The 24,173-nt window shown below is 40.3% G+C and overlaps 2 protein-coding genes across 10 annotated transcripts in view; one reads left to right on the forward strand and one right to left on the reverse strand.

Annotated features, from left to right (window-relative positions):
• The window catches only part of GSAP (gamma-secretase activating protein), a 65,343-nt gene extending 58,774 nt beyond the window's left edge, over positions 1–6,569 (forward strand). For all 3 annotated transcript variants that reach the window (XM_050936836.1, XM_050936838.1, XM_050936837.1), the window contains 3 exons: positions 1,096–1,200; positions 1,368–1,461; positions 5,040–6,569. In XM_050936836.1, the coding sequence (XP_050792793.1) occupies positions 1,096–1,200; positions 1,368–1,461; positions 5,040–5,131 (291 nt within the window). In that variant the 3' untranslated portion in view covers positions 5,132–6,569. The remainder of the gene's footprint in view (positions 1–1,095; positions 1,201–1,367; positions 1,462–5,039) is intronic.
• A 22-nt stretch (positions 6,570–6,591) lies between these two features.
• The window catches only part of CCDC146 (coiled-coil domain containing 146), a 112,708-nt gene continuing 95,126 nt past the window's right edge, over positions 6,592–24,173 (reverse strand). For 3 of the 7 annotated variants that reach the window (XM_050936816.1, XM_050936817.1, XM_050936818.1), the window contains exons 10-17: positions 23,434–23,522; positions 23,148–23,312; positions 20,820–21,044; positions 18,806–19,034; positions 11,693–11,821; positions 10,713–10,850; positions 8,276–8,524; positions 6,593–7,182 (exon numbers count right to left, since the gene is read on the reverse strand). In XM_050936816.1, the coding sequence (XP_050792773.1) occupies positions 6,979–7,182; positions 8,276–8,524; positions 10,713–10,850; positions 11,693–11,821; positions 18,806–19,034; positions 20,820–21,044; positions 23,148–23,312; positions 23,434–23,522 (1,428 nt within the window). In that variant the 3' untranslated portion in view covers positions 6,593–6,978. Of the gene's footprint in view, positions 7,183–8,275; positions 8,606–10,712; positions 10,851–11,692; positions 11,822–18,805; positions 19,035–20,819; positions 21,045–23,147; positions 23,313–23,433; positions 23,523–24,173 lie in introns of those variants that run through there. The other 4 variants (XM_050936814.1, XM_050936815.1, XM_050936820.1 and 1 more) reach the window with 3 other exon arrangements.

Below are 24,173 nucleotides of genomic sequence, written 5' to 3' on the forward strand. Positions count from 1 at the left end.
CCTAATTGATTTTCATCTTGTTTGTTTCAGACCAATTGTCCAGTTTATCCAGATCATTCTGAATTCAAATCCTGTCCTCAAAAGTGCTTGCACCTCTTCCCGCTTAGTGTTGTCTCCAAATTTATAAGTATATTCTCCACTCTATCATGCAAGTCATCAGTGAAAATACTGAATAGTACCAGACCCCAGACAGACCTCGGCAGGACACTACTTGATATATCCTCCCAGTTTGACAGTGAACCATTGATAACTACTTTTTGAGTATGATCTTTCAACCAGTTGTGCTGCCACCTTATAGTAATTTCATCTAGAGTGTATTTCCCTAGTTTGCTCACAAGAATGTCATGTGGGACAGTGTCAAAAGCCTTACTAGAGTCCAGATATATGATGTCTACTGCTTTCTCCCTGTCCATTAGCCTGGTTACCGTGTCAAATTAGCTGGATTTGTCCAGAACAAATCATGCCAAACCAATGTTAGCTATCACCTTATTATCCGCCAGGTTTGAACAAATTGATTATTTTATAGTTTGTTCCAGTATCTTTCTGGATATCAAAATTAGGCTGACTGGTCTGATTCTGTGTGACGTCCTTTCCCCACCTTTTTGGAAATGGTACTATGCTTATTGTTTTCTAGCTTCTGGGACCTTGAGTTCTTGAAGATAATCATTAATGATTCAGAGATTGCTTTGGCTATTTCCTTACATCCTCTAGGGTGAACTTCATCTGTCCTGCTGACTTGAATATGTGGACTGTTGTGTGTTTCCAATCACTGAAAGTACCAATGGAATTTTTCTGTAAAAAGCATTTATTTACTTGGCTGCATTTAAAAAAAAAGTGTCAAAGCTTTCTTTGTCTTCTGTATTTTGTTCTAGGAATGGTTTAGTCAGTTGAGGCGCAGCTCTCAGTCTGGAATCTATAATGAGCTGTTAGCCATTGGGCACTGTTGGGAAGGAGAATGGAATGATTCTAAGTGTACTCTGACTCTGGTGCTGAGTCATTAAATAGTGAGACCTATTGTGACAGAAACTGCCACGTAAAGGCAATAGATTCACTATTGCATTGCATCTATTTTATGTTTGTTTTTTTGCTTAATAGGCAATTGGTCACAAGGTCAGTCAGCTGTGGAATCATCCTGTCAACTCTAATTTTATTGCAAGGAACTCCGTTAAACTTTTGCTTGATAAACTTAGGAACAGACAGGTAAGAGTCTGGTGGTGGCAATTGCTTGTTTTTTAATCTTTTAGCTTGGATAGTCTTGAGCCCAATGTATACTCTTACCATTTGGACTGTTAGCCACTTTTAACTCCGTATTTAAGTAGCTACTTTACCACTTTTGTGAAGTAATATAAAGTGTTTTTCCTTTACAGCATAACAGACCAGTGGGGGACAGACTGTCCGTCCATGTAGAGTTTCTGCCACTTAACTACTTAGTTGATATGCTGGCAGAGGTAGAGGATCAAGGTAACATTATTATTTATTATTATTCAGCATGTTTATAACAGTAGTGCCTAAGGACCAAAGAGAAGTGGGTTCCTTCTGTACTTTGTTCCTTTAATGAGCTGTCTCTGTGTCCCTAGATGTGCACATAGGGTTTTATCCTGTCCCTATGAAAGACTGCGGCCAAACACCATTGATTTCCATAGATGCAGGATTGGGCCTGTAGCTCCCATTTCCACTAATGGAAGCTGTGCACGCGCAGAGAAATGGAGTTTGAGGTTTATGTGTAGAACAGGCTTACAAAAAGCAGTAGTGTAGAGCTGGAGTTCCCACCATGGCTGTGAACATTCTCAGCCCCTCAAAGTGTTCCTGCTCGAATTTCTCTCCAAAGGGCGCCAGTGGGTATAGTGGAAAGCCAGAGTGCTGTGGCTGAAGTAAACCAAAAGAGCGAGGCTGGAATGATTTCTTCCTGTTTCAGGTATAACTGTAAGCTCAGTTATTGTTTAAAGGGTAAGAGCTTTACATAAAAACAAAGTGACAAACCCATTTGGGGCATGTGGGTTAGCAATACGTTATTAAAAACCACACATGCAAGATTTGGTTTTAGAAGGGATGTATACAGAATGCCTGACAGTCTCTCAGTAGTAGTTACCTACCTATGGGTATATTAACCTTTCTATAAGAATTACATGTGTGTTAATGGGCTTCTTACCTTTCTGATATCACTACTCTGTTTCCCCTTATTCAGCCAGTGGTGGGTGGTTTCTCCCTAACCAATGGGCAATTTGGGGTTTAGCTCTCTGGCCAAACCTCAATAAGAGTTCTCTCCTTTTGGGGGCAACCAAAACATTTAAAAACAACATGGTCCTAAATAGTCCTAAATAGTTTATTTAGCCCGCCAAGGGCTAAATAGTTTATTCACCTCCCCAGGCTGCAGCTTTCTGTTTCTTCTTGTCAAGCTAAAATGCAATAATTTGCCTTCTCCAGGCCCAAGCAAGGGCCCTTTCTCCACAGGCATCAGCTATGGTGTTCCAATTGATAGGGGACTTCCTCCCACTTTGTTGGAAACTCCAACTTAGTATTTTTTAAAGAGTGGTACCAACACTGAGCCTCCAGCCTGTACCAATTCTGTATTGTCCTAGCGTTTTTCCTTCTTTTCACTGTCTCTTCAGGCTTTGAACCACTTACCTCTTTCCAGAGCGCCTATCTGTTCATTGGCCCCTCCTTGGCTCACTGCTTCCATAGTTTTCTTAGTGAAAACCCCTCTCCACATCTCACCACCTACTCCCTTGTAGGTCTCCCCATTTCTGAGCCAGCTTTTATATAGGTCTGGCATTTCTGTCTCATGGTTCCCTTCTGGGAATCATAACCATCCTAAATTCCTAGCCTTAAAGGGTTTAGGCCCAGATTTTTGAAGGTATTCAGGCATTGCTGCACTCAGTGTTGCAATGCTTAGCTGATTTAGGATCCTAAATATAATTTAAAAAGATTTAGGCATTTAGGAGATTAAATCCCATTGACTGTTTAATCTATTTTAAGGTTTTATACTGGTGCCCATTTGTATTATCAACTGAGTGCCTCTAACATAAAATTAATAGAAAAGTCTTCAGTGCATCTTGTAGAGTCTGTGAGTCTCCTCCCTGTGGGATATGTTCTGTTTATGTCCCAGTAAAAAGCTGACTGGTGCTGACAGCTTTGAAAGGGGTCAGCATAGTCTGCTACAATCTGGAAAGTAGCCAAGATTAAATGTTAATCAAATCCACAATTACTATGACAGCTTCCCCCCTAAATTACAATGCTTTGGATTTCATGTAACAGTATTATGAAACTGACAATACCAGGGCCACTTTCTAGAAATCCTTCTTCAATTTACACTGAAGCAAAACTTCCAGTGATTTAAGAGTTTTGTCTGTGTAAAATCTTCAGGATTTGACCTAGTGTCCTGAGATAAAAGTGGCTGACAGATTCAATCATATAACCTGATACTATATCGATACAGACTTTAAAGGTTTTATGAGTCTGTTTAAAAAAAAAGCCCCATAGAAGTCAATAGTAAGGCTCCCATTAGCTTCAGTGGACTCTGAATCAGACCTTATGGGCTAGATTCACAAAGGTGCTTGGGCATCTAGAGAGGTAGTTAGTCACTTAAGCCCAACATTTTGGCTCCATTCACATGTGCAAAATCACTTCTCAGCTGTCACCTAACCTTGTAGGTGATTAAATCCCCTAAATTCTATGCGTGGGCATGCTCAAAGCCACCTAAGTTCTGATGCTGCCCAACAGCCAATGAGCTGCTTGAAGCCTATGCTCAAACCAAAGCCCTAGCAGGATTCTCAAACAAGGTGTTTTCCTGCCTACCTTTCCGGTGCAGCCCAATGCTCAGAGTGCACCTCTAGGGTCAGGCACACACAAAAGACAGCCAGGGGCAGGCAGGTTGGGAATTTTTCAGGGGTGGTCCAGATTCGGATTCTTGCTCTGTTAGATTTGGAGCTGGGATCTGAACCCAGTTTTCCTACATGCCGGGTGAGTCCCAACCACCAGGTTATAGGGGATTCTGGGATGGGTCTCTCTCACTCTTATTTGGAGCTGTTTCATTTTTGTATAAATAAATATTATTGGAGCAGGGACTTTAACCTAACTCTCCCACATCCTAGGCAAGTGCCCTAATCACAAGGCTGTGGAGTCCCTCTTTCTCTCTCTGCCCAGTGAATATTTAAATATTTATACCAAGTGGACTACCTCTCAGAGGAGAGATGGAGAGAGGTCCACCTCAGAATGCCTAATAGCCTAGTGATTGGGGCACTTATCTGGGATGTGGGGGACCCAGATTCAAATCCCTGCTCTGCCTGCTTTGGAGCAGGAAGTTGAACCCAGGTCTCCTACATTCTAGGTGAATACTCTAAGTACTGGGTATAGTGAGGTGGCAAGAAACGGCTGACCTGACTTAGGCACCTAATTCCAAGAAAGGGTTCGCAGCTGAGATACCTAAATGGAGGGAAACCTCTCCCTATGGCTCATCAGTCAGGTGTGTAAAGCCGAGATCAATGGGAGTCAGGTGCCAAAGTGCCTTTGTGGATCCGGGCCCTAAGCCCCCACCCCTTTTTCTCTGCATTTCTCTCCCTGCTTCCTTAGGTGGCTCCCTACTCAGCATGCTGGATTCTGAGAATCTCTTTCTTTGGCACTGAACTCTTTCCATGTCCTGAATGAGGAGCTGGGGCACCAAACTTGGAGCTGAGAATTCCAGTAGTCGGCAGCGTGCCTAATAGCGAGGCATTATAATGCTTAAGAACCTTGGTGAATCTTGCTTAAGAACCCTGGGTCCTTACAATAAATATTTTTGTCTTTATGAAAAAAACTAGGGGCCAAAACTAGGGGCCAAAACTTTTTAAAACTGAGGGCTTGAATTTCAGAGATGCTGAGCATCCAAGTGAAATCAATGAAAACTGCAGGAGGAGGGCTCCACATCTATGAAAATACATTTTAATCCTAACTTTGGATACCCCAGATTGAAAATGTTGGTCATGGCGTCCTGGGGATTGAAAGTATTGCTGCAGAAGAACATTCATTGAGAACATCAGCATTTACACAATGTACTTTTCCAGGTCTGAATCCATTTGAGGAAGAAGACAATGTGAATGCAAAATTTGTAGAGGAAACAGCACTGAAACACACCATGATGCTTTTGGGCCTGTAGTACTGCTAAAATATATTGGGTTACTTCAAAAAGCATGTCAGTCTTGCTACATATACCACCATTTCAACAAGCATATTTGCAACTAAAATTCCAGGGTTTAATACTTCTCAAAAATTGTTAATATTTATAAAACAAATGTCCTCTTAAAGGCTGCCAGTTTTCAGTTGCAACCATTAACTAGTAAAAGGCTGCCCAAAATAATATATGCTCCACTTACTCATGCATGTATTGAGGAGGGACTAGACTGAAATTGCAGACTTGCTAGTAAATACAAGGAGGATGAAGGATTGGAGCTGATGCAGACCCTGCTCTCCAGCTAAATAAGTTTTTATTATTCAGTTTTACACTATGGAATGGCTGAACAGGAGTAGGTGTAGAAAGTTTCAGAATATGGTGGGAAAAGTTTCTTTAGAATTTTATTTTTATTCTAATACTACTCTTACAAGCAAGACATTCTTAAAAAAGCACAGATCAATTACATGGTGAAATAATGAGAAATTGGCAGCTGTCATTGCACTGATGTATAAAGGATTTCTTTGAGATTGCATAGTATAGGCTAGAGGCAACAAATGCGGAGTAACTCTTTGTATATAATGTATTAATAAAGATGTATAAATTCCTCATACAGACGGTACATCTCTTTACAGTACTGCCCCCATGCCTTTGGAGTTGGGTTTTAATATATTTATTCTCTGTAATGTGTATAAGAACCTTTCCTGATGTTTATGATGTACTGTACAATACAGCAGGAGAAGAAAGCTTCTTTGGAAGCTTATCTTTACAGTGGCTTTGATGAACTGTATTTAATTGTGCCCCTATGACTTCTAATGTTTTTAGATCAAGTGTTAGATTTTTTTAAAATTGCTACAGATTTTTTTCCCTTCAGTTCCCAGCTATATTTATGCAGAACTGACCTAACCCATTTATTTTTTTAGCTGTGAGCTATAACAGCGATTTAAAAAAAGTAGTGCTTCAGTACCAAACAGGGAAAATTTGTGAACTTCAGACATGCTGAATTAGCATGGAACAGATATACTTCCATTTACTGGGTAAAAAAGTGTGCCCAAGTTTCAGAAGTAGAAACTAGAATGAATTTGATGTTACTTTTTTTTTCTTTTTAATTCCAGGATGTTTCTCTAGCTCTCTGTATAACTACTTTTGTTATCCTTTCTCAGCATAGTTTCAAAGAGGGGAGTATGGTCCCAAACTTGTGTACCTATTTTTTGGTATTGAATGAGAGAGATTCAGCTCCCAGAAACAGGGCCCTTCTTACACTTTACTTCTCAGTATGCAAGAGCATTCATCCCTTCTTCCCCTCTTGCACCTTCTCAATAATGGGACTTGTTCCCTCTACTGCGGTTGCCATCAGTAATAAAGGAGGATTAGCTTTCTCACTGGTCTGTAGTGAGAGAAAGGGCATTTTTTTATTTAAACAGACATGCCTGGCAATTATCTTCAGTCCAAACTGTTCCCCATATTGATTTATTTGTATAATGAATAAGGTCATTGTTCAATTACGTTAATATTAAAAAAAGCTACAAAATCTTCTTGTTTATTGTACCTGTTTGTACTTTATAAGCATTTATTAACAAGTTAAAAACCAATTTTGATGATTGTTCACTCCTCTTAACATTTCAAAACACTGCTATGTTTTGCATACTGAACCCCCATTAGCTGCAGGGACTATTTAGCTATACTGTCTGCTTTAAAAATACTTTGTTTACAGTGTGAATATTTTGGCAAACTGCTAGCAAACATTTAAAAACATTTACAATATTGAGCTGTTGGCTTTGCATATTCAATTGCTACTACTGGACTTATGATTTAGATGGAACAGGATCACTTGTTCAGATTTCAATTGGCTTTACAATAGGTTTTCTTATGTGTCTCATATTTGAACCAGGTTCAGTTGGTTTGAAAGGAGCCAAAGCACCATAGGGACGTGGCAAAGGGAGAACATTTTCATCGTCTGGGATGTATGCATTGGGGCGCTGCTCCGCTGTTGTATAGATACTGTTTGGCGAGGCATACTGTTCCTTTTCTGCAGCACGCTGTGAAGAAACACATTTTTAATCTGATACAACACTGATAGACCGTTGCACAAGTCATAGTGAAGACAGTACTTAGAACTCCATTTACCACTTCTCAGCCATAGATCAAAGCACTTTACAAAGAATACTACTGTACTAATATCCCCATTTTTACAAATGAGGAAACTGAAGTACAGAATATTGAAGTGGCTGTCATAACATGGGGGAAACTGCTAACTCCACAGAAGTGTCTAATTCCAAAGCAGTTTTGTTGGGGAAACCTTCCTTGGCCTCAAGGCAGGATATTCTTTAAATGGGTGCACTGTGCATGCTCCTTCTTGCTCAGGAAGCTTTTGCCAGAGAGAGGTGGAAAGCCCATGGCCTGCCTTCATCCAGCCCTTAGGGAGGCTAGTGCTGTCAGGAGTGCTGTAAATACTCTACTGAAATTGTGCTTTGGCCCTGCCTGGTGAGCCAGAGGTTGAGGGAACCTCATACAAACAGGACATCTTTTTATAATACTGCCCCTACTTAGTGTGAACTCTTCCTCTACAGATCACTGGTTGTCCCAATTGGTTTTAAGGAGGCAAGCTGCCCATTAAGGAACTTGCAACATTTTCCCATGTGCTCTTCCTGCCCACTGCCATCTAGCAATCTAATCTCCCGTTGTCTCTGCCAGTCTAGCATCTACAAGCTCCTAAGAAAAAAGACTTGGGTTAGTTTCTTCCTTTGTGCTATTATTCTGAAACTGAATCCTCAGTATATTATCTGAAAAGATCTGGGCTCCTCTATCTTGCCACCATCAAAATAATTACAGTGTTTAAACTGCCACATACAGCTTCCTTTTAGCACTAGACACCAGCTAACCAACTGGTGAATCTTCATTATATACAGTATGCAGGACTTCTGTTGTGACTCTCCACAAAGCAGCTTGGCAATAAGCTCTTCCACGAGCATAGGTCAGTTTTGCCCTATTCTTCAAGAAGACTCCCCTCCCCCAAACTATGGAGGGTGGGAGATGGCCAATAAGAAGCCACACAGCAAAGCCCTTTAAAAAAATAAATCAACTGGAACAATGTGAATGAATCTCAAATTGCACCACATGACAAAAGCCTACCTTTTCTCTGGCTTCAGCTGCCGCTTTCTGCATCTCCTCATTGCGCAATACCTTTAGCCACTCAGTCTCTGTTTCTTTAGGAGGAGGGAGACCTCTCTCTATCCTTGATGAAACAGTCAGCAAAAATTGTTCTTTGTCCCTCATTTCCTGTTGCAGTTTAATGGTAATTGCTTGCTTCATGGATAACTCTGCAATAAGAGCCATCAGCTTTTGGGTTTTCTCTTTTATTTTCTGCTGTAGTTCATTCATCTGGAATCAATAACATTAATTCAACTTTAACCAGGTCTTCTCTTTACATACACACTTGAGAACCAATCTTGCTTTCAGGACCTGTATTTTCAGAGAATTAATGGAAAACTTTTTCATCAAAGCAGCTTATAGTAAGAAATACAGAAAATCTATTTGACTTTCTGGATGATGATATAGTGCTTTTATTTGTACAATACATATTCATCATTTCAAAAGCCAGTAAAGTCAGATAAATATAATACATGAGCTAATGCACATGTTGTTTGTCCTCTATTTCTTTTTCTGTTGAATTGGAAGGGAAAACTATCTCCATTAACGCTATTAGTTATCACTTTCAGTGTTAGTACTGCTAAGCCATACTGTTATTTTGGCCTAGTCTTTTAAAAACTAATGTTCACATTTGTGTGTGTACAAATAACGACCCACTTACTTATGAATTTACATGCACCTTGTGTTCAATTACACATGCATTTAAAAGTCTAATATATATTTGTTGTTTACACATTTGCAAATATAATATACAGAAGTGTGGGGGGCAGAAAAAGTCTTGGAAAAGTTTTCACATAAGGGACCCATGAAATCCCCCTGAAAATTTGTGTGTCCAGCTGATGGGCCAAGAAAATAATGTAGAATTTTTGTGAAACTGTCATTGTCCCCAGGGAGCATAAAATATAGGCTAGGGGTTCAGTACTGGATGGAGAAAAAGTTCACCTTAACTGTCTATTTTTAAAAGCATGGTTCTACATTTAAAAATAAATGTCACATTCCTAGTCACCCAGTCTGTTCCTTGTGTCTATTTAGAGCCATACCAACTGGCTTTCAGTAGAAAACACTGTACTCACTGTTTTACTCCTGTTTGCGTGGCAGAACCAACCCAGCTATTAAAAAGGCAGGCCTGGGATGAAATCCTGGCTCCACTGAAGTCAATAGAAAACTTTTTAACTTCATAGTGCAGGATTTCATCCTGGAAGCTGTTCCATACTATGCAGAGTGAACAGCATTGTATACCAAATTGTATTCACTTATGCTTGCATGAGCCCAGCGAAGGCAACTGGAGGTATAATGTCGAGACAATGGGGTTGTACAAAGGTAACATTTCTGCAAGTCAGTTAGGCTCTTGCTGGTGATGATGCACAAGAACGAACCCCAACTTGACTCCCAGCAGGTATGGTGGTTAGAAACAGCATCTGTTCACTTTTAAGTGACCATATGTGACAGAGAATTACTGAAAGAGGAAAAAACTCGATGCCGTTTTTATCCACAATATCCTTTTCTACAGTCACTTCTCAGAGTAGAACCACACTTTAAACAAACATAGGTTAGCAGCAGCCATGTTAAATGTCCCTGTAGAAAACAACTTAAACATGTTTGTTGCTGTAGTGGTCTGTTCTTATTTATCTGGATCTGTTCAAGCTCCAACCCTAATACCTGGAAAGAAAACAAGACTGGGCCAGATTTTCTTCATTCCCTTCAGTTTTCTTCTGTCTTTGGTTGAGTCTTTTCACCTCACTTGTTATCAGTGTCTCTCTTCTGACAGTTCTTTTTCATTAACAAACCTCTTAATTTGGGTTTTCTTTTCTAAGAGCCTCCTTTATCTTTTCAAAATATTAGCTCTATGAGGCAGGCAGAAATAAATGTGATAAACATAAGAAAAAATGATTGATTTGAGAATTTTCTTTAATGCACAGGTGTGTGGTTATCTCAGCCTTAGTGTGTAAGAAAAATCTGGCTCAATGTACCGATGTCTCCTTTCAGATTACAGAGTATGGAGCCTGCCTGTGTTTTTCCTGTTATTGAGCAGGTCTGTATAGTTGTTTGAAACGATTAGTTGGAGCATTCATTCAAAAAGGAAACTACCTTCAACATTTTGCTTAGCTATTAAGCTCCCAACCTCAGAAATAATTCATTGAACACATAAATAAAAGGTAAAGAAAACGATCACAGCACAGCTTTCAGAGATTTCAAGTAAATACACAGTATTTCACTTATTTACAACTATAGCTGTCATCTGCAGACAGCTATATGCAGCAATTGTAAATAGTTGCCTGTAATGTCCCATGAATCATTGTAAGTACAGTAAAAGTTTGTATAAAAGTCATCCTAGTTCTCACTTCCACAAATAAAATACATCAGCAGTTTTAGTTACATACGGGATTCCTGGACACAAAGAGTTTGATCTGATGCTTACCCGTTTTGCTAATATCAGTGTGTCTTCCTTCCCATTCTCTGTCTTGGTACGGAGTCTATCGGTTAGCCGGGAAACTTGCTCATAAATAAAGTCCTTCTCCAACAATTTCTCCTCCTTTTGTACCAGCTGTATTTCTAACTATAATGAGAACAAACCTATACACAATGGTGCTCACAGTCACTTTGCAATAGATGTATTTGTACAGACTTGACAGCTTTTTCAAATTGTGTAAATAAATAGTAACAGCATAAATAATCACTTCAAAATGAATCCTTTCCTGAATGACCAAGACTACAGCTCAAGCTCTGTGCTGAGACTTGGAGTTAATTTAGTTTCTGTATTATTGCTTTTATTTAAAACAAAAGGAACTTTCTAGCTCCTTGTGGTTGTAGAGAGAAATCTGAAAAATGTAAGTTCTGAAGGCTCAAAAACCAGAAAGCAACTAAAAAAAATTCAAAATATACATTTTTATAAAAAAGTCTTATGTGTTTTAAGCCACTTCTTTTTTTTTTTTTTTTGTTATTGGAGACCTGACTTAGGATTTAGAGTGTTTGGGGTTGGCAATACTGGACACGTGGACTCACATTAATGCCGCTGTGTTCTGCCCTGACTGTGCTCCGCCCTGACTGTGCTCCTATGCAGAGCTGCTCCTCACAGCTTTCACATCTGCGTGCTGTGCTGTGCTGCAGCGCCCACAAGCCCAGCTCAAAGATTTTTTTTAACTCTTCATTTAGAAGTTTCATAAGAAATGAAAGAAAAGACTGTTTGCATTGTCAAGGACAATGGTTCTCAATTTATTCACCATTGTGGACTGTATATGCAGCTCTCTCTGTTATATGTGGGCTGCATCTACACAATATATATATATCTATATACTATCTATATGGCCCAGATGATGTCACATGGGCTGCTGGTTGAGAACCACAGTTCTAGGGTAATCCAGCCATGTATTGTGATAAATTCTATCAGACATGTGGTACCTCTTCAATCTTTTTGAACAGTTCAGGTAGTGATGGGTCCTTCCCTTCCAGGACTCGCTTTCTGTTCTTCCCCTCAGGATCAGCGAAGTGTTTCTCCAGACTTTTAATTCTGTCCTTGCACTGAGAATACTACCAAACAAGAATATATAACTGCCAGGTTTGGGGTGGTTTAAAACAATCAGTTTGGTGAGTAAACAAGTAAGTTATTATTGATATATGATAAACGAAATAGCCAATCACAGATGAGAAAGATTAAATGGTCTCATCTCAGGAATTACACCGAGTGATGCTTTGGTCCAATTTTGGCTGATTTATACACTAAGAACCCTACTGAAGTTAATGAGTGGGTATAGGATAGATTGGCAGGGCACTATTAGCCTTATTTGTGTTTTATCGCAGATTAAACACAGGCCACCCCAACAGCGATTCCCATTTCAAACCCATCTTCAAACACTTGTTCATCTGAGGCCTTCCTCACACACAACAAAGTGACCTGGGATTTTTCTATTGGTAAAGCATGCCTCTGGAATATCAGAGTGCATGACACCAGCCATTTGAGTGATGAGATACTCCTGCATCTCTAGTGTACTCATCAGGAGGGTTGGAAAAAGGCTGCCTCCTTTGACACCAAGTCCAGCTAGTTGGGGCGATTGGAGGGAAGGCAAGTTTTCCTGCTTGGAGTGGCCGAGGGCTCGATAACACATCCCTTAAGAGCATAGCGGATGGAAAGAAGGTAGAAGGGGAGGCTGCTGTGGGATTACTAGAGTGAGAATTTTCTTTAGGAGAGGACACCATGGCTCTCAGGCAAACCCTGGAAAGATGGAAACTCTCATCCCTTCACCAGAAAGTGGGGGTTTCATTTCCCTCTTTATCCCCAGACCATTGTTCGAATCATGCGAATACACCGTATTTTTAGTGCATTAGTCATTCTGTACCCAGAAGATGAGGACTAGCTCAACAGCCCTGTATCTGAGACCAACTACCTTGTTCTCCATGGCCTGTGCCAGGAGTGAGACTAGGGGCTAGTCATAGACAATACAAAATACAACAAAGCAAGTCTATGTGCCACTGCTGAGGCCAAGGATTCACAGCCATGTTGCTGAGATCAGCTTCTTCTTCTGGCCCCTGCTGCTTGTTGTCTGCTACTGGCACCTGCATTACTCAGAGCAGAGAGGGAAAATGCCTGAGAGGCTGTACTTGTGGAAACCTAGTAACAGAAAATACCCAGAAAGCAAAGAGGCAAAAAAAAAGTTGAAGAGCAAAAATAAAAATGAGACACTGACGCTAGTGATGTTGCTATTAATGCTGACAAGTTGTACAGCAGGTCATATCTTTAGCTCCTTGAACATTGTCGGGCTCCTGGCCAAGAGGGACAACATAGACTCCAACATCTCATTTCTTGGGCTTAGCTTCCCAGTCAATAAGTTACACGCACGCATGTAAAGAAACAAAACCCTGTAAACTCACCAAGTTAGTGCTGCTAAACACTGAGCAGAGCCCCTGTGAGCTCAATTTTTGAATATTGGAAGGCATTCAGATTCTATGGTAATGGAAGGCAAGAAAAGTTGCTAGCTGAAACACAGGCCAGGACAAGTGACACAGGCCGGGGCTGGGGGGAGGGTGTTGACAGGGGACACAAGACAGTGACACGGGACAAAGAGGGGACCCGGCAGCAGGGACATATGATTAGGGAACAGGAGTAAAGTCCAGCAGAAGGTAGAGTTCAGTGTAGGGGAAAAGCTGAAAGAAATAGGAAGGGATCTGGCACTGGTATCCGTGGGAGCTGAGGAGTCTGCCCAAAGAGATTTCTGTGGGATTATGAGAGGAGGATGCTGGGGAGAACACATCCCTCATACAAATTCAGAGAGACAATAGGTAGATGGTCGCATGCCAATTTTTGTGTGCATTTTGTGTACTCTTCAGGTTAACTTTTCCATCAGGCATGCACATGCACATGGGGTAGGGGGCTGCAGGGGGCTCCTGATGAGAGTTTTAAAAAAGCAGATCACAGACAAAAAAGACAGGTGATTAATTTTTGTAAATCTCATGATTTTTAAGCCAATCTCTTGATTCTTTTTAGTCTACCTCTTGATGTTTGAACTTGCAGGATTGGCAATACAGTGTTAGTCCATTTTTGCAACATGACATATTTGGTATATCTACAGTAATCTATCACAGGTTAATCTGTTGGGCTATTAATCTTTCAGCACTAACATAAACATAATTCAAATAATTATGTCTAAAGACGATCCACATACTCTCAGGTGAAAAATTACTAGGGAGATAGCTGTCTTTGGCTCTTTCAGCCACAATAGTTTACCATAAATGAAGAAATATTTAGGCCTAACCACAGGGATAGGTTCACTGGAGGTTCAGTGCTGGCCATGTGTTTTTTGATATGTAGAAATGCAAACACAGATCTGTGAGAGCTGATAGATGTGATGCTATGATAACGATACCAAGTATCAGAGGGGTAGTGGTGTTAGCCTGTATCCACAAAAACAACGAGGTGTATGGTGGCACCTTAAAGACTAACACATATATTTGAGCATAAGCTTTCATGGGTAAAAAAATCCACTTCTTCAGATGCATAAATGTGTAAATCTTTAAGGTGTCACCAGACTCCTTGTTGTTTTTTTGCTATGATAATGGAAAGTCGCCAGAACATTCAGTTTAAGCACTTTTTTCTTGCAAAAAGGCAGCATTCATCTCTTCCTGTTCCAAGAAGTAGCATCACAGAAAAGACCATTAAAAAGGCTTGAAAACTTTTAAAAAAGGGAACTAGCCAATAGACAAACAAGTCAAAATGTAAGATTGCTGTCCCTCCATTTGTCCAATCATGTTTTGGTTTCAAATATGTGTCACTTGGGTTGGACCACAGGGGGATTGAGAAATATTTTTTGACGATAGTTAACTAGAAACATGAGCACAACAATACACTGAGTTTTGCAAAAAAGAATTTAAAAACAAGTCTATGATAAATAACAGGATGTAGGTACAGTTCCAGTTGTATTTCACATCTGGGTCTCAATCCTATAAACCTACTCATCTACACAATCCTTATTGATATTGATGAGACTAGTCATGTGAGCAGAGAGTGCCCACTCAAGAAAGAGTTTGCAGGATTGGGTCTCTACTCTATAAATTATGTTTTTGTCACGACACACCTACCAACTCAGAACAGACACATTTAGAGAGTTTCCCACTAAACTAAAATATAGACTTATGGGTGTTTTTGAAGTGCAAACCTCCCAGATTCTTAAGTATGTGTTTAAATGTAATGAGAAAAAGGTTTTATAATGTATTCAAAATAAAAATAATAAGCAGCTTAAACAGTGTCAATGCAAAGTTTTCATTTTCACAGGTGCAAGAGAATACATATAGCTATATATGAAGGTACTCAACCCAAGGGTACAAAAATAAATGGCATGCATGTAAATAACCATGCTAATGTTTTTGCATAACTGTTTGACTATAATCTTTATTTATTTACTTTCTTCACTCGCCTTATACGTCAGAGTCAGCTGTGGGTAAAACTGTTTCTTGTTTCATAGATTTTATATTTTAAGACCAGAAAGGACCATTCTGATGATCTGTTCTGGCCTCCCGCATAAAACAGGTCATAGATTTTCACCCCATCAGGACACTGGATAAATTCTGAGGTTAACACCTTTACCTCTCACTGATTAGTCCCTCTTTGCTGGCTTAGGAGTGAAAGCTGTCTCCTTAAGCACTAAGTGACAGGTGTCAGAGTACATTGGCCAAACCGGACAGTCTCTATGCAAAAGAATAAATGGACACAAATCTGACATCAAGAATTATAACATTCAAAATCCAGTAGGAGAACACTTCAGTCTCCCTGGACACTCAGTAACAGGCTTAAAAAACTCACAATTCTTCAATAAAAAATCTTAAAAACAGACTTCAATGAGAAACTGCAGAACTGGAATTAATTTGCAAACTGGACACCATCAAATTAGGCCTGAATAAAGACTGGGATTGGATGGGTCACTACAAAAACTAAATTCCCCCTGCTGATACTCACACCTTCTTATCAACTCTTTGAAATGGGCCACCTTGATTACATTGAACTCATTAGCACTTCAAAAGTGATTTTTCCTCCCTTCTTGTCAACTGTTGAGAATAGCCCACTTCCACCTTAATTGAATTGGCTCATTATCACTGACCTCCCCCCGCCCCCAAGTTGGTAAGGCAACTTCCATCTTTTCATATGCTGTGTATTGATACTTCTCTACTGTATTTTCCACTCCATGCATCTGATGAAGTGGGTTCTAGCCCACGAAAGCTTATTCCCAAATAAATGTGTTAGTCTCTAAGGTGCCACAAGGACGCCTCGTTGTTTTTGCTTAAGCACTAAGTGGCTCAGTAGGTCTGCACTTTGGACCAATTACCATTTAATGCCAAATATTTCTCACTGATGCATGAAGACAAATTAGTGCTCATGGCTCACTTCAGCCTGCAGAACCAGGCCCTGGATATGCAGTTCCAATTAAAGGTTGTATGGTATTTATACCTTGGGGCAGCCTGAGGTGGAGTCTCACTAGTACCAGAGTTTTTTGCGTCAGACAATTGAACTTCTAAGCATTTCTAGCATTAGATGCCTAACACTTGACATGCTGCTAGTTTCTGATCTCTATTGCTAGTAGCTCATCTGGCATTAGACATTAGAACCTACTGAACTCTAATGCTAGAGATTCATGTGGTAAGAGTGGCAGGGGTGAGGAGAGGAGGAAAAGATGGCAGTCAAGCCTGGGAGAATAGTAAAGAGTTGGAATAAAAAGTGGATAGCAAAGGTTGAGAAGTAGAAAGAAGGGAGAAGAGGAAGCAGAAAAGGGGAAGAGAAGATCACAGGCAACAGAAGAAAGAAAAAAAACAGAGAAATGAACACAGAAAAGAGATACTTAATATTATTTGTATTATAGAAGCATTTAGCCCCCACCAGAAATCAGGGTCTCGTGCTTGTGAGAGATGGAGCCTATCTCGAAAAATTTACAGTTTAAACAGACAAGACAGACAAAGGGTGGGAGAAAGGACATGTTGCTATTCCTATCTTACAGATAGGGCACTGAGGCACAGAGAGATTAAGGCTAAGATCTTCAATGGTATTTAGGCTCCTAACTTCCACTGAAATAAATAAATAAATACCTTGTAGGATCTGGACAAGTGATTTGTCCAAAGTCACATAGGAAGTCTGTGGCAGAGCTCCTAAAGCCTAGTCTAGTGCATTAACCATAAAACCATTTTTCCCAGAGACAAGGGACTGGCTCGGGGACTGAATTTGGTTTGGTGTCACTGATTGGATTCAAGGCTGAATCAATATTAAGGGTCAGATTTGGATCCACTACATTGGGTCAATATCTTGTGCAAATGACTGTTCTTGAAAGACACTTGGTACATCTGAACTGGAAGCACATACTAGAACATTTATGAGTTTGAACCCAACCAGGGACCAAAGCCCCAGAAATAGATTCAAATCAAGTCCAGAGATTCAAATTCAGCAACCCACCCCAAAATTCTGAGTTTGGATTACAGGTTATAGTTTTCATCCATATCTAGGAGGTACAACAAAACAAACAGAATGTGTCTCACCAGAGACAGTGCCTGTTGTCCATCCCAGATGAGGAGTGTTGACTCCAGAAGAGCTAATTGGGACATCAGAAAGTGGCAGAAGTAATGAGAGAGTTGGATCAACTGGTGTACAGTAAGAACAAAATTGAGGCATGACCTCTTGCTTTTAAAATTCTGATGACTCATTATTTGCCATTGGTCACTGGAACAATCTCCCACTTGGGAAAATTTCTGGAATGTACCTTGTCATTAATATCATGCTCACTATGCTTCACAGCTTTCTGATTTTATTTTACACGAGAAACTAACCCCTCCCCAAAAACCCCAGCAATAGTCTCCCTTTACATAAACCTTTATGCTTGATAAGAATCACCATGAAGGAGAAGCTACAGGATGTTTACAATTTCTGCTACAGTATCAACCCAAAGTTTCACAACTGACTTTGCTTCAGTTCAGGAAACAACACCTCTATGTTTTGTCACTGCACATGCCTGACTGACTCACCATATCATTTCAAATCTCAGCTGAAAAACCTTTATTTCTTCTGGCTCATTTCCATAGTTTCTCACTCCCTTTATTCATTATATAACTCTATAACTCAATTAATTACAGTACCCCTATAAAGTTCTTTGGGGTACAGTTTTATGAAAAACTCTGTACAAAACTGTATTCTCTTAGCTATGCAAGCAATTTTCCTGAAAGAGCAGAGGTAATAGAATAGTGCAGTGCTATCTTATGAGTCACAATCTCTAGTCTATGCAACTACTAACAGCACTGATACACCATAAATTACAATTCTGTACAGAAGCAAACAGAATACATATGGAAAAGATTACCATCTGGAGATAAGGTCAGAAGTCAATGAGCCATTTCAGAAAGCCAAGGAAGAATATCCACAACAATGATGAACACTACAGCTTGTTAATTGTTCAATGTCATTTTGTAATGAGAGCTAAAACGCTCACTGTTTTTGGTATGGAAGAACATGTACATGGATTATATCATAGTAGGCAGCATAGTCTCCAGAGTAGGTTTAAGGTCAAGTATTTTCAGTGAATTGAGCTACTATTTTGCAAAGTGGACAGGCTGAAGAAAGACACAGCCAATACATTTTTGACTAATTTCAGATGATGCCTGTTTGTACATGATGCCTTATGCCTATCCTACAGTATAACCATGCTGATGTTTAAAGCAACATTATTTTTATCTTAGGCCCCAACCACTTCAGCAAGTGTGTAAGTTTAATCATGTGAGTTGACTGAAGTCAATAGGACTACTAACTTTCTTAAAGTTACGCACATGCTTAAGTGCTTTACTGGATTTGTACCTTAATGTTTTGTCAGTTTGTGTCAACCATACTGTTCACATTGTAACTTTTTGTATGTAATAAATTTAAATTCCCACAACTGTGATTTAATTTCTTTTATCAGAACACAGAATAGCACAAACTGAAACAATGTATGTATTAAAAAAATGAAAATAAAACCAACCCCTCCCAGAAATTAGTTCTCTAATTCTACCTACCTGAATCTGAAGTACCACCAGATCTGCATCCAAGGCATTCTTCATTGGCAGTATTTTCAGGGACAACTCAATCTGTCTCTTTTTCTCAGCTAGCTTCAGGTTCAGAAATCTGATCTTTTCATCCATGACTTGTATCTCGATATCGCCATTTCTACTCATCATCTCCTGAATGTTTATTTTTTCATAGAAAATACATACTTCTTCCTCTCGCTCTATGAGCAAAACACCACTGCAATAGACCCAAAATGAAAAGTTAAAGTCAGGTTGTAAAATTTTCCATTCAAGTTAGTTCCATTCAAGAATGCAAGTGGCAGATTTTAGCACTAGCAATAATCTCTGGATATGTGCACAGATTTCACAAAATCCTTATTTAATCACTTGCAGTATTATTAACCAGTGACAAAAATGTTCATATCTGTGAGAATTAGTGGACATAGAACTGTAAACATAAACTATGTGCTGGTCTCCCAGCATACTTTTTTGACAATTCTATTGCCTTCCATGGAAGTTATTTAAAGAACAAGTTATCTGGTCAGTGATATTCATCTCTTGTGCCTTCTCATACCATAGGGGTGGGCAAACTTTTTGGCCCAAGGGCCGTATCTGGGTATGGAAATTGTATGGCAGGCCATGAATGCTCATGAAATTGGGGACTGGGGTGAAAGAAGGGTTGAGGGCTCTAGAGTGGGGCCAGAAATTAGGAATTCAGGGTGTGGGAAGGGGCTCTGGTCTGGAGCAGTGGGTTGAGGTGTGAGGGGTGTGAGGACTCCAGCTGGGGGTGTAGGCTCTGGGGTGAGGCTGGGAATGAGGGGTTGGGGGTGCAGGAGGGTGCTCTGGGCTGGGACCAAGGGGCTCAGAGGGCAGGAGGAGGATCAGGGCTAGGGCAAAGGGTTGGGGCACAGGAGGGAGTCAGAGGTGTGGGCTCCAGGTGGTGCTTACCTCAAGCGGCTTCCTGAAGCAGCAGCATGTCCCTCCTCCAGCTCCTACACGTAAGGGCAGCCAGGGTGTTCCGCACACTGCCCTGTCCGCAGGGGCTGCCCCTGCAGCTCCCATTGGCCACGGTTCCTGTCCAATGGGAGCTGCAGGGGCGGTGCTTGGGGCAGGGGCAGTGTGCTGAGCCCCTGGCTGCCTCTACACATAGGAGCTGGAGGGGAGACATGTTGCTGCTTCTGGAAGCCATGTGGAGCCACGGCATGGAGCGGGGCAAGTCCTGGACCCAGCTCCTCAGCAGGAGTTTGAGAGCCAGATTAAAACATCTGAAGGGCAGGATGTGGCCCCCGGGCTGAAGTTTTACCACCCCTGTCATACCACATCCATGCACTTATAAACAAACAGGGCAGGATGATATTAAGCTCTCAGGGGATTCAACAGCCAATGCAGTTGTTATTATAGATATTATTCTGTGGGTTGCACAATGTAACCAATGAAGAAATGCCAAAGAACTGTATAATGTAATGCACAGGTTTTTCACCCGCAATGCAGATATTGCCATTCTAGTGAGGCCAAATTCCGGGTATCTAGCATTCCTGGTTAGAAGGTTTTCTCCTTTTCAATATATCATTGATACAAAGAAACAAACAAAAATAACTTTGGCTAATGGTAGGCCTGTTACAGGACTATTTTTCATTTAAAAATTTAAACATAAAACTATGGCCAGTTTATATTTATAGGCAAAATACAACAGTATCTTCAGCCGAAACACCTGGTCGAAAAGGGACCCTCCCCAACTCGGTGAAAATGAGTAAGTGAATGAGGGTGGGGGACAGTGAGTTACAGAGAGAGGGGGGATGGAGTGGGGTGGGGCCTTGGAGAAGGGACGGGGCATGGGTGTTTGGTTTTGTATGAGTAGAAAATCGGCAACCCTATCTATAACAATAAACTGCAGATGGACACCAGAACTAGATCCTATGAATAAATGGTGTCTCTCATCAAATGCTGTTTACCATTTAAAATAAGTGAAATGTCGTGGAAGTGACGCAAGGTGTTTTAGGTGTCAAATTACCCTTTTTCTTACCTCTCATTTCGACGCAAAACAGCCCTTTCATATTTTTTGCGTAGCTGCACCATTTCCTCTTCAATGTGAGTGAGCATATTGGTGAGTCTGTCGACATCCAGTAACTGTTGCTCTCTCTTTTCCTTCATCTCTTGCAGAGTTGCAATAACTTTGCAGACATCACTTTGGATGCTGTCTTTAATTGCAATATTATTTGAATGCTTCAGAAGGTTTTTCTGCAGTTTTCTTTAATAAAAGTGACAGAGAAAAGGGAAAGATTTTTTTAATTTCAATTCACTTAATATAACAGAACTTGACCTTTATCTTCAGTTTTACTAGAGCCCTTTACACCTCTCTGGCAGTACACAGGAGCATTAAAAGGGGTGGAAACAACACTCTGAGAATGCCCTTTATGCAGAGTGCCTCCCATCTCTGTATGGAACTGGATAAGGTCTCTACAATTCTTCCATCCCCGCCCCTCAGAATAAGAGGTGTGTCAGGTACAGAGAAGGGCTATGTACTATGGCTATTGTGATAAACTCAGGACAGACAGCAGCAAGGGGGGGAGGGGTAGAAAATAGTCCCAGAAGCTTAAAAGGCCCTCCTTCCTATCAACTGAGGAGGGGTAACTACAGGTCAGTCAGGTTCAGCTGGGAAGGGGTTACCACAGAATCAATTAGGATCAGCTGAGAGGGAATTACCTGAGGTCAATTAGGATCAGCTGATTCCAACTAAGGGCTGCCTAAGACCTTTTTAAACCTTCCCCTGTTGGGAGAAGGGGAGAGAGAGAAGGAATCCTGCTGCCTGTAGGTTAGGAGCAGTGAGCCTCACCAGGATGAGAGGCTGCATTTCCTCCCATAAGGGAGAAAAACAAGCTAAATAGACTGGTGGAAAGAAGGAATGGACTTCCACTGTGAAACCAAGAGGGACTGTTTTACCTCAGCCTGTCTCACCAAGGCTAAAAGCAGCAAAGGCTGGTGAGATCCGAGAAGGTGCCTTGCCACACTATTCTCTGCCTCCTAGGATGCCACAGGAGATAAAGTCATAGGAAATAACACTTATGCAAAATTTTCTAAATATACATAAAGTCTATCTCTATCTCTATTTAAATAATAATACTGAAATGATATCTTGCACTGATCTAGTGCCTTTAATTCAAAGATCTCCACGTTTTACAAACATTAATCATTCCTCGCCTCACTCTCATGAGGGAGAAAAGTATTAACACCCTCACTTTATAGATGAATAAACTAATGTAAAGAGAGGTTGAGTGGCTAAAGTAAGATCAAATAGTGAATCAGAGGCAGAGTGAGAATAAAAACTAGAACTCATACTTCGTAGAGATCTGTATTCTCTAACCTCTGGATGATGCTCCCTCACTGATAAGGTGGATTTCAGTTGCCACATGGTCCATTCTTCTAAATTGCTAATAAGATTTAGTTTATTCCTTCTAGAGTGAGTATCACTGCTAGTTCAAATACCTATTTATCTCTGCTATAAAGAAATTAATCTTAACAGACACAAGAGGCTTTACAGGAGGAAGTGTGATCTCATGGTTAGGTCTCCTGGATTCTATTCTTCACTTCGCCATTGAGTAGCTCTGTGACATAGGATGTCACTAAGCCTCTCTGCCTTAGTTTCCCCTCATTGAAATAGGGCTAATAAGACTTCTCTGCTTCACAAGGTGCTATGAGATTTATTTAAATATTTGTAAAGAAAACTGAGATAGATGCTGTTACAGAAGTACAAAGTATTAAATATTTTGTGGATGAACTATTTGCTTGGTGGACACATTCAATACATTCATTCCCTAAACTGCGTAGACTGCAGCAGGCCAATGACAGTATGGTATTAAATCCTGTTTCCCATGCAAAGACCCAGTAAATAAGCCTGGCACCAGGCAGGTCCATGTAAGAACGAATCTTGTTCCCAGGGGGTGGAACCCCTGTGCAGTTACTAAAGCAACAGTAGCTCTGGCTCTATGGAGTGCAAGGGCCATTGATTATGTACAGAGGCAGATCCAATGTCCTTATTCCACTCCTCTCCTGACCTGCTTGGCTCTCAAACCCAGCTGTATAGAGTTGCAAATACAAGAAGAGTTCCACAGTTCTCAGTGAGTGTAGGCTCCCTGAATGGGCTCTTGAGAGCCTGCCTCCTGCCCACAGACAATGGAATCACACCAGCATCTGGGGATCCCTGTGACTGAGGAGAATGGGCCAAGTTTTGCGTCACAATGAACAAGTCCCACTTTACAACACCATCCATTGATAAATAATGATATCCTAAGCCTTCAGAGGTTGAAGAAATTGAGGACTGTTATTCAAAGGAATTATTTACTTTGCCACTCACCTTTCTTTAATTACAACATTGCTCCTTAAAATTTCCATCTCATTCTCTAGCATTTTTACCTTCTCTTTAATTTCAGTTGTTTTCTGGCGAGCAGTGTGCACCAGGTTTACACATTTGTTTCTCTCATTTCGAATAATGTCATACATTTTAGCAAATCCTTTGAGTCTGGAAAAATGCAAGTATTTAAGGAAATGGTTATTATAATGCTTATATATAAATCATTTAAATGGGTTATTGCTTTAGAAAAAGTGTTATTTCATCTAGTGTATTGTTATAATTCTCTTACTGCCTTTGGATTTCTTTCTTGTTCTTCTTATATTCCCTTATTTCAAGTTCCTTTGTTTTTATCTCTTTAATAATGTTGTGGAGCCTTATCTGAAACATAAATAGCATTAAACATTTTTGATAGTTCAGGGTCTGCGAAGAAATTTCAAATATGAAGTTGCATTGAAGAAACTTGTTTATGTCATCTTAAATGGCACAGGACTGTTACAAAAATTTAATTTTCATAGGTATGAAGGAAGCAGTGAGGAAAATTATTCTAAAAAGACTCATATTTTGTTCTAACTACAGTAAACTCAGAGATGTCTTTTAGTCGTTTGATTATTAGTGGAAGAGTAATCGTGAAGGACAAAAATAACCTTCCTTTCAAAGATTGCTAACAAATTTCAGGAAACACTGTTGACTTACATAAAGTCATTCAACAACATTACCTATTATTACTGCAGTTGAGATAATAGTTTGATGCTGCATCTTAAAATGTATCAGGCTTTCTTTGAGAAAGCTTACAGCTTGCAAAGTGTTGACTGACACCTAAGAGTCGCTGAATATCCCCTATTTCTACTAGCTTCAATGAGAGTTGATGGTACACAACACCTTTCAGGGGAAGCTGAATACCTTGCAGGATTGGTTAATAATGAGAATATGTACATCACTGGACAAAATTAATCCTTTCAATGAGGTCAGTAGGGTTGTACTAGGAACGAACATGCCCCATTTGATCTTATCCAAATTAGGTCTTTAATT

The sequence above is a fragment of the Gopherus flavomarginatus genome, chromosome 1 (assembly GCF_025201925.1).
Source record: "Gopherus flavomarginatus isolate rGopFla2 chromosome 1, rGopFla2.mat.asm, whole genome shotgun sequence".
Lineage (NCBI taxonomy): Eukaryota > Metazoa > Chordata > Testudines > Testudinidae > Gopherus > Gopherus flavomarginatus.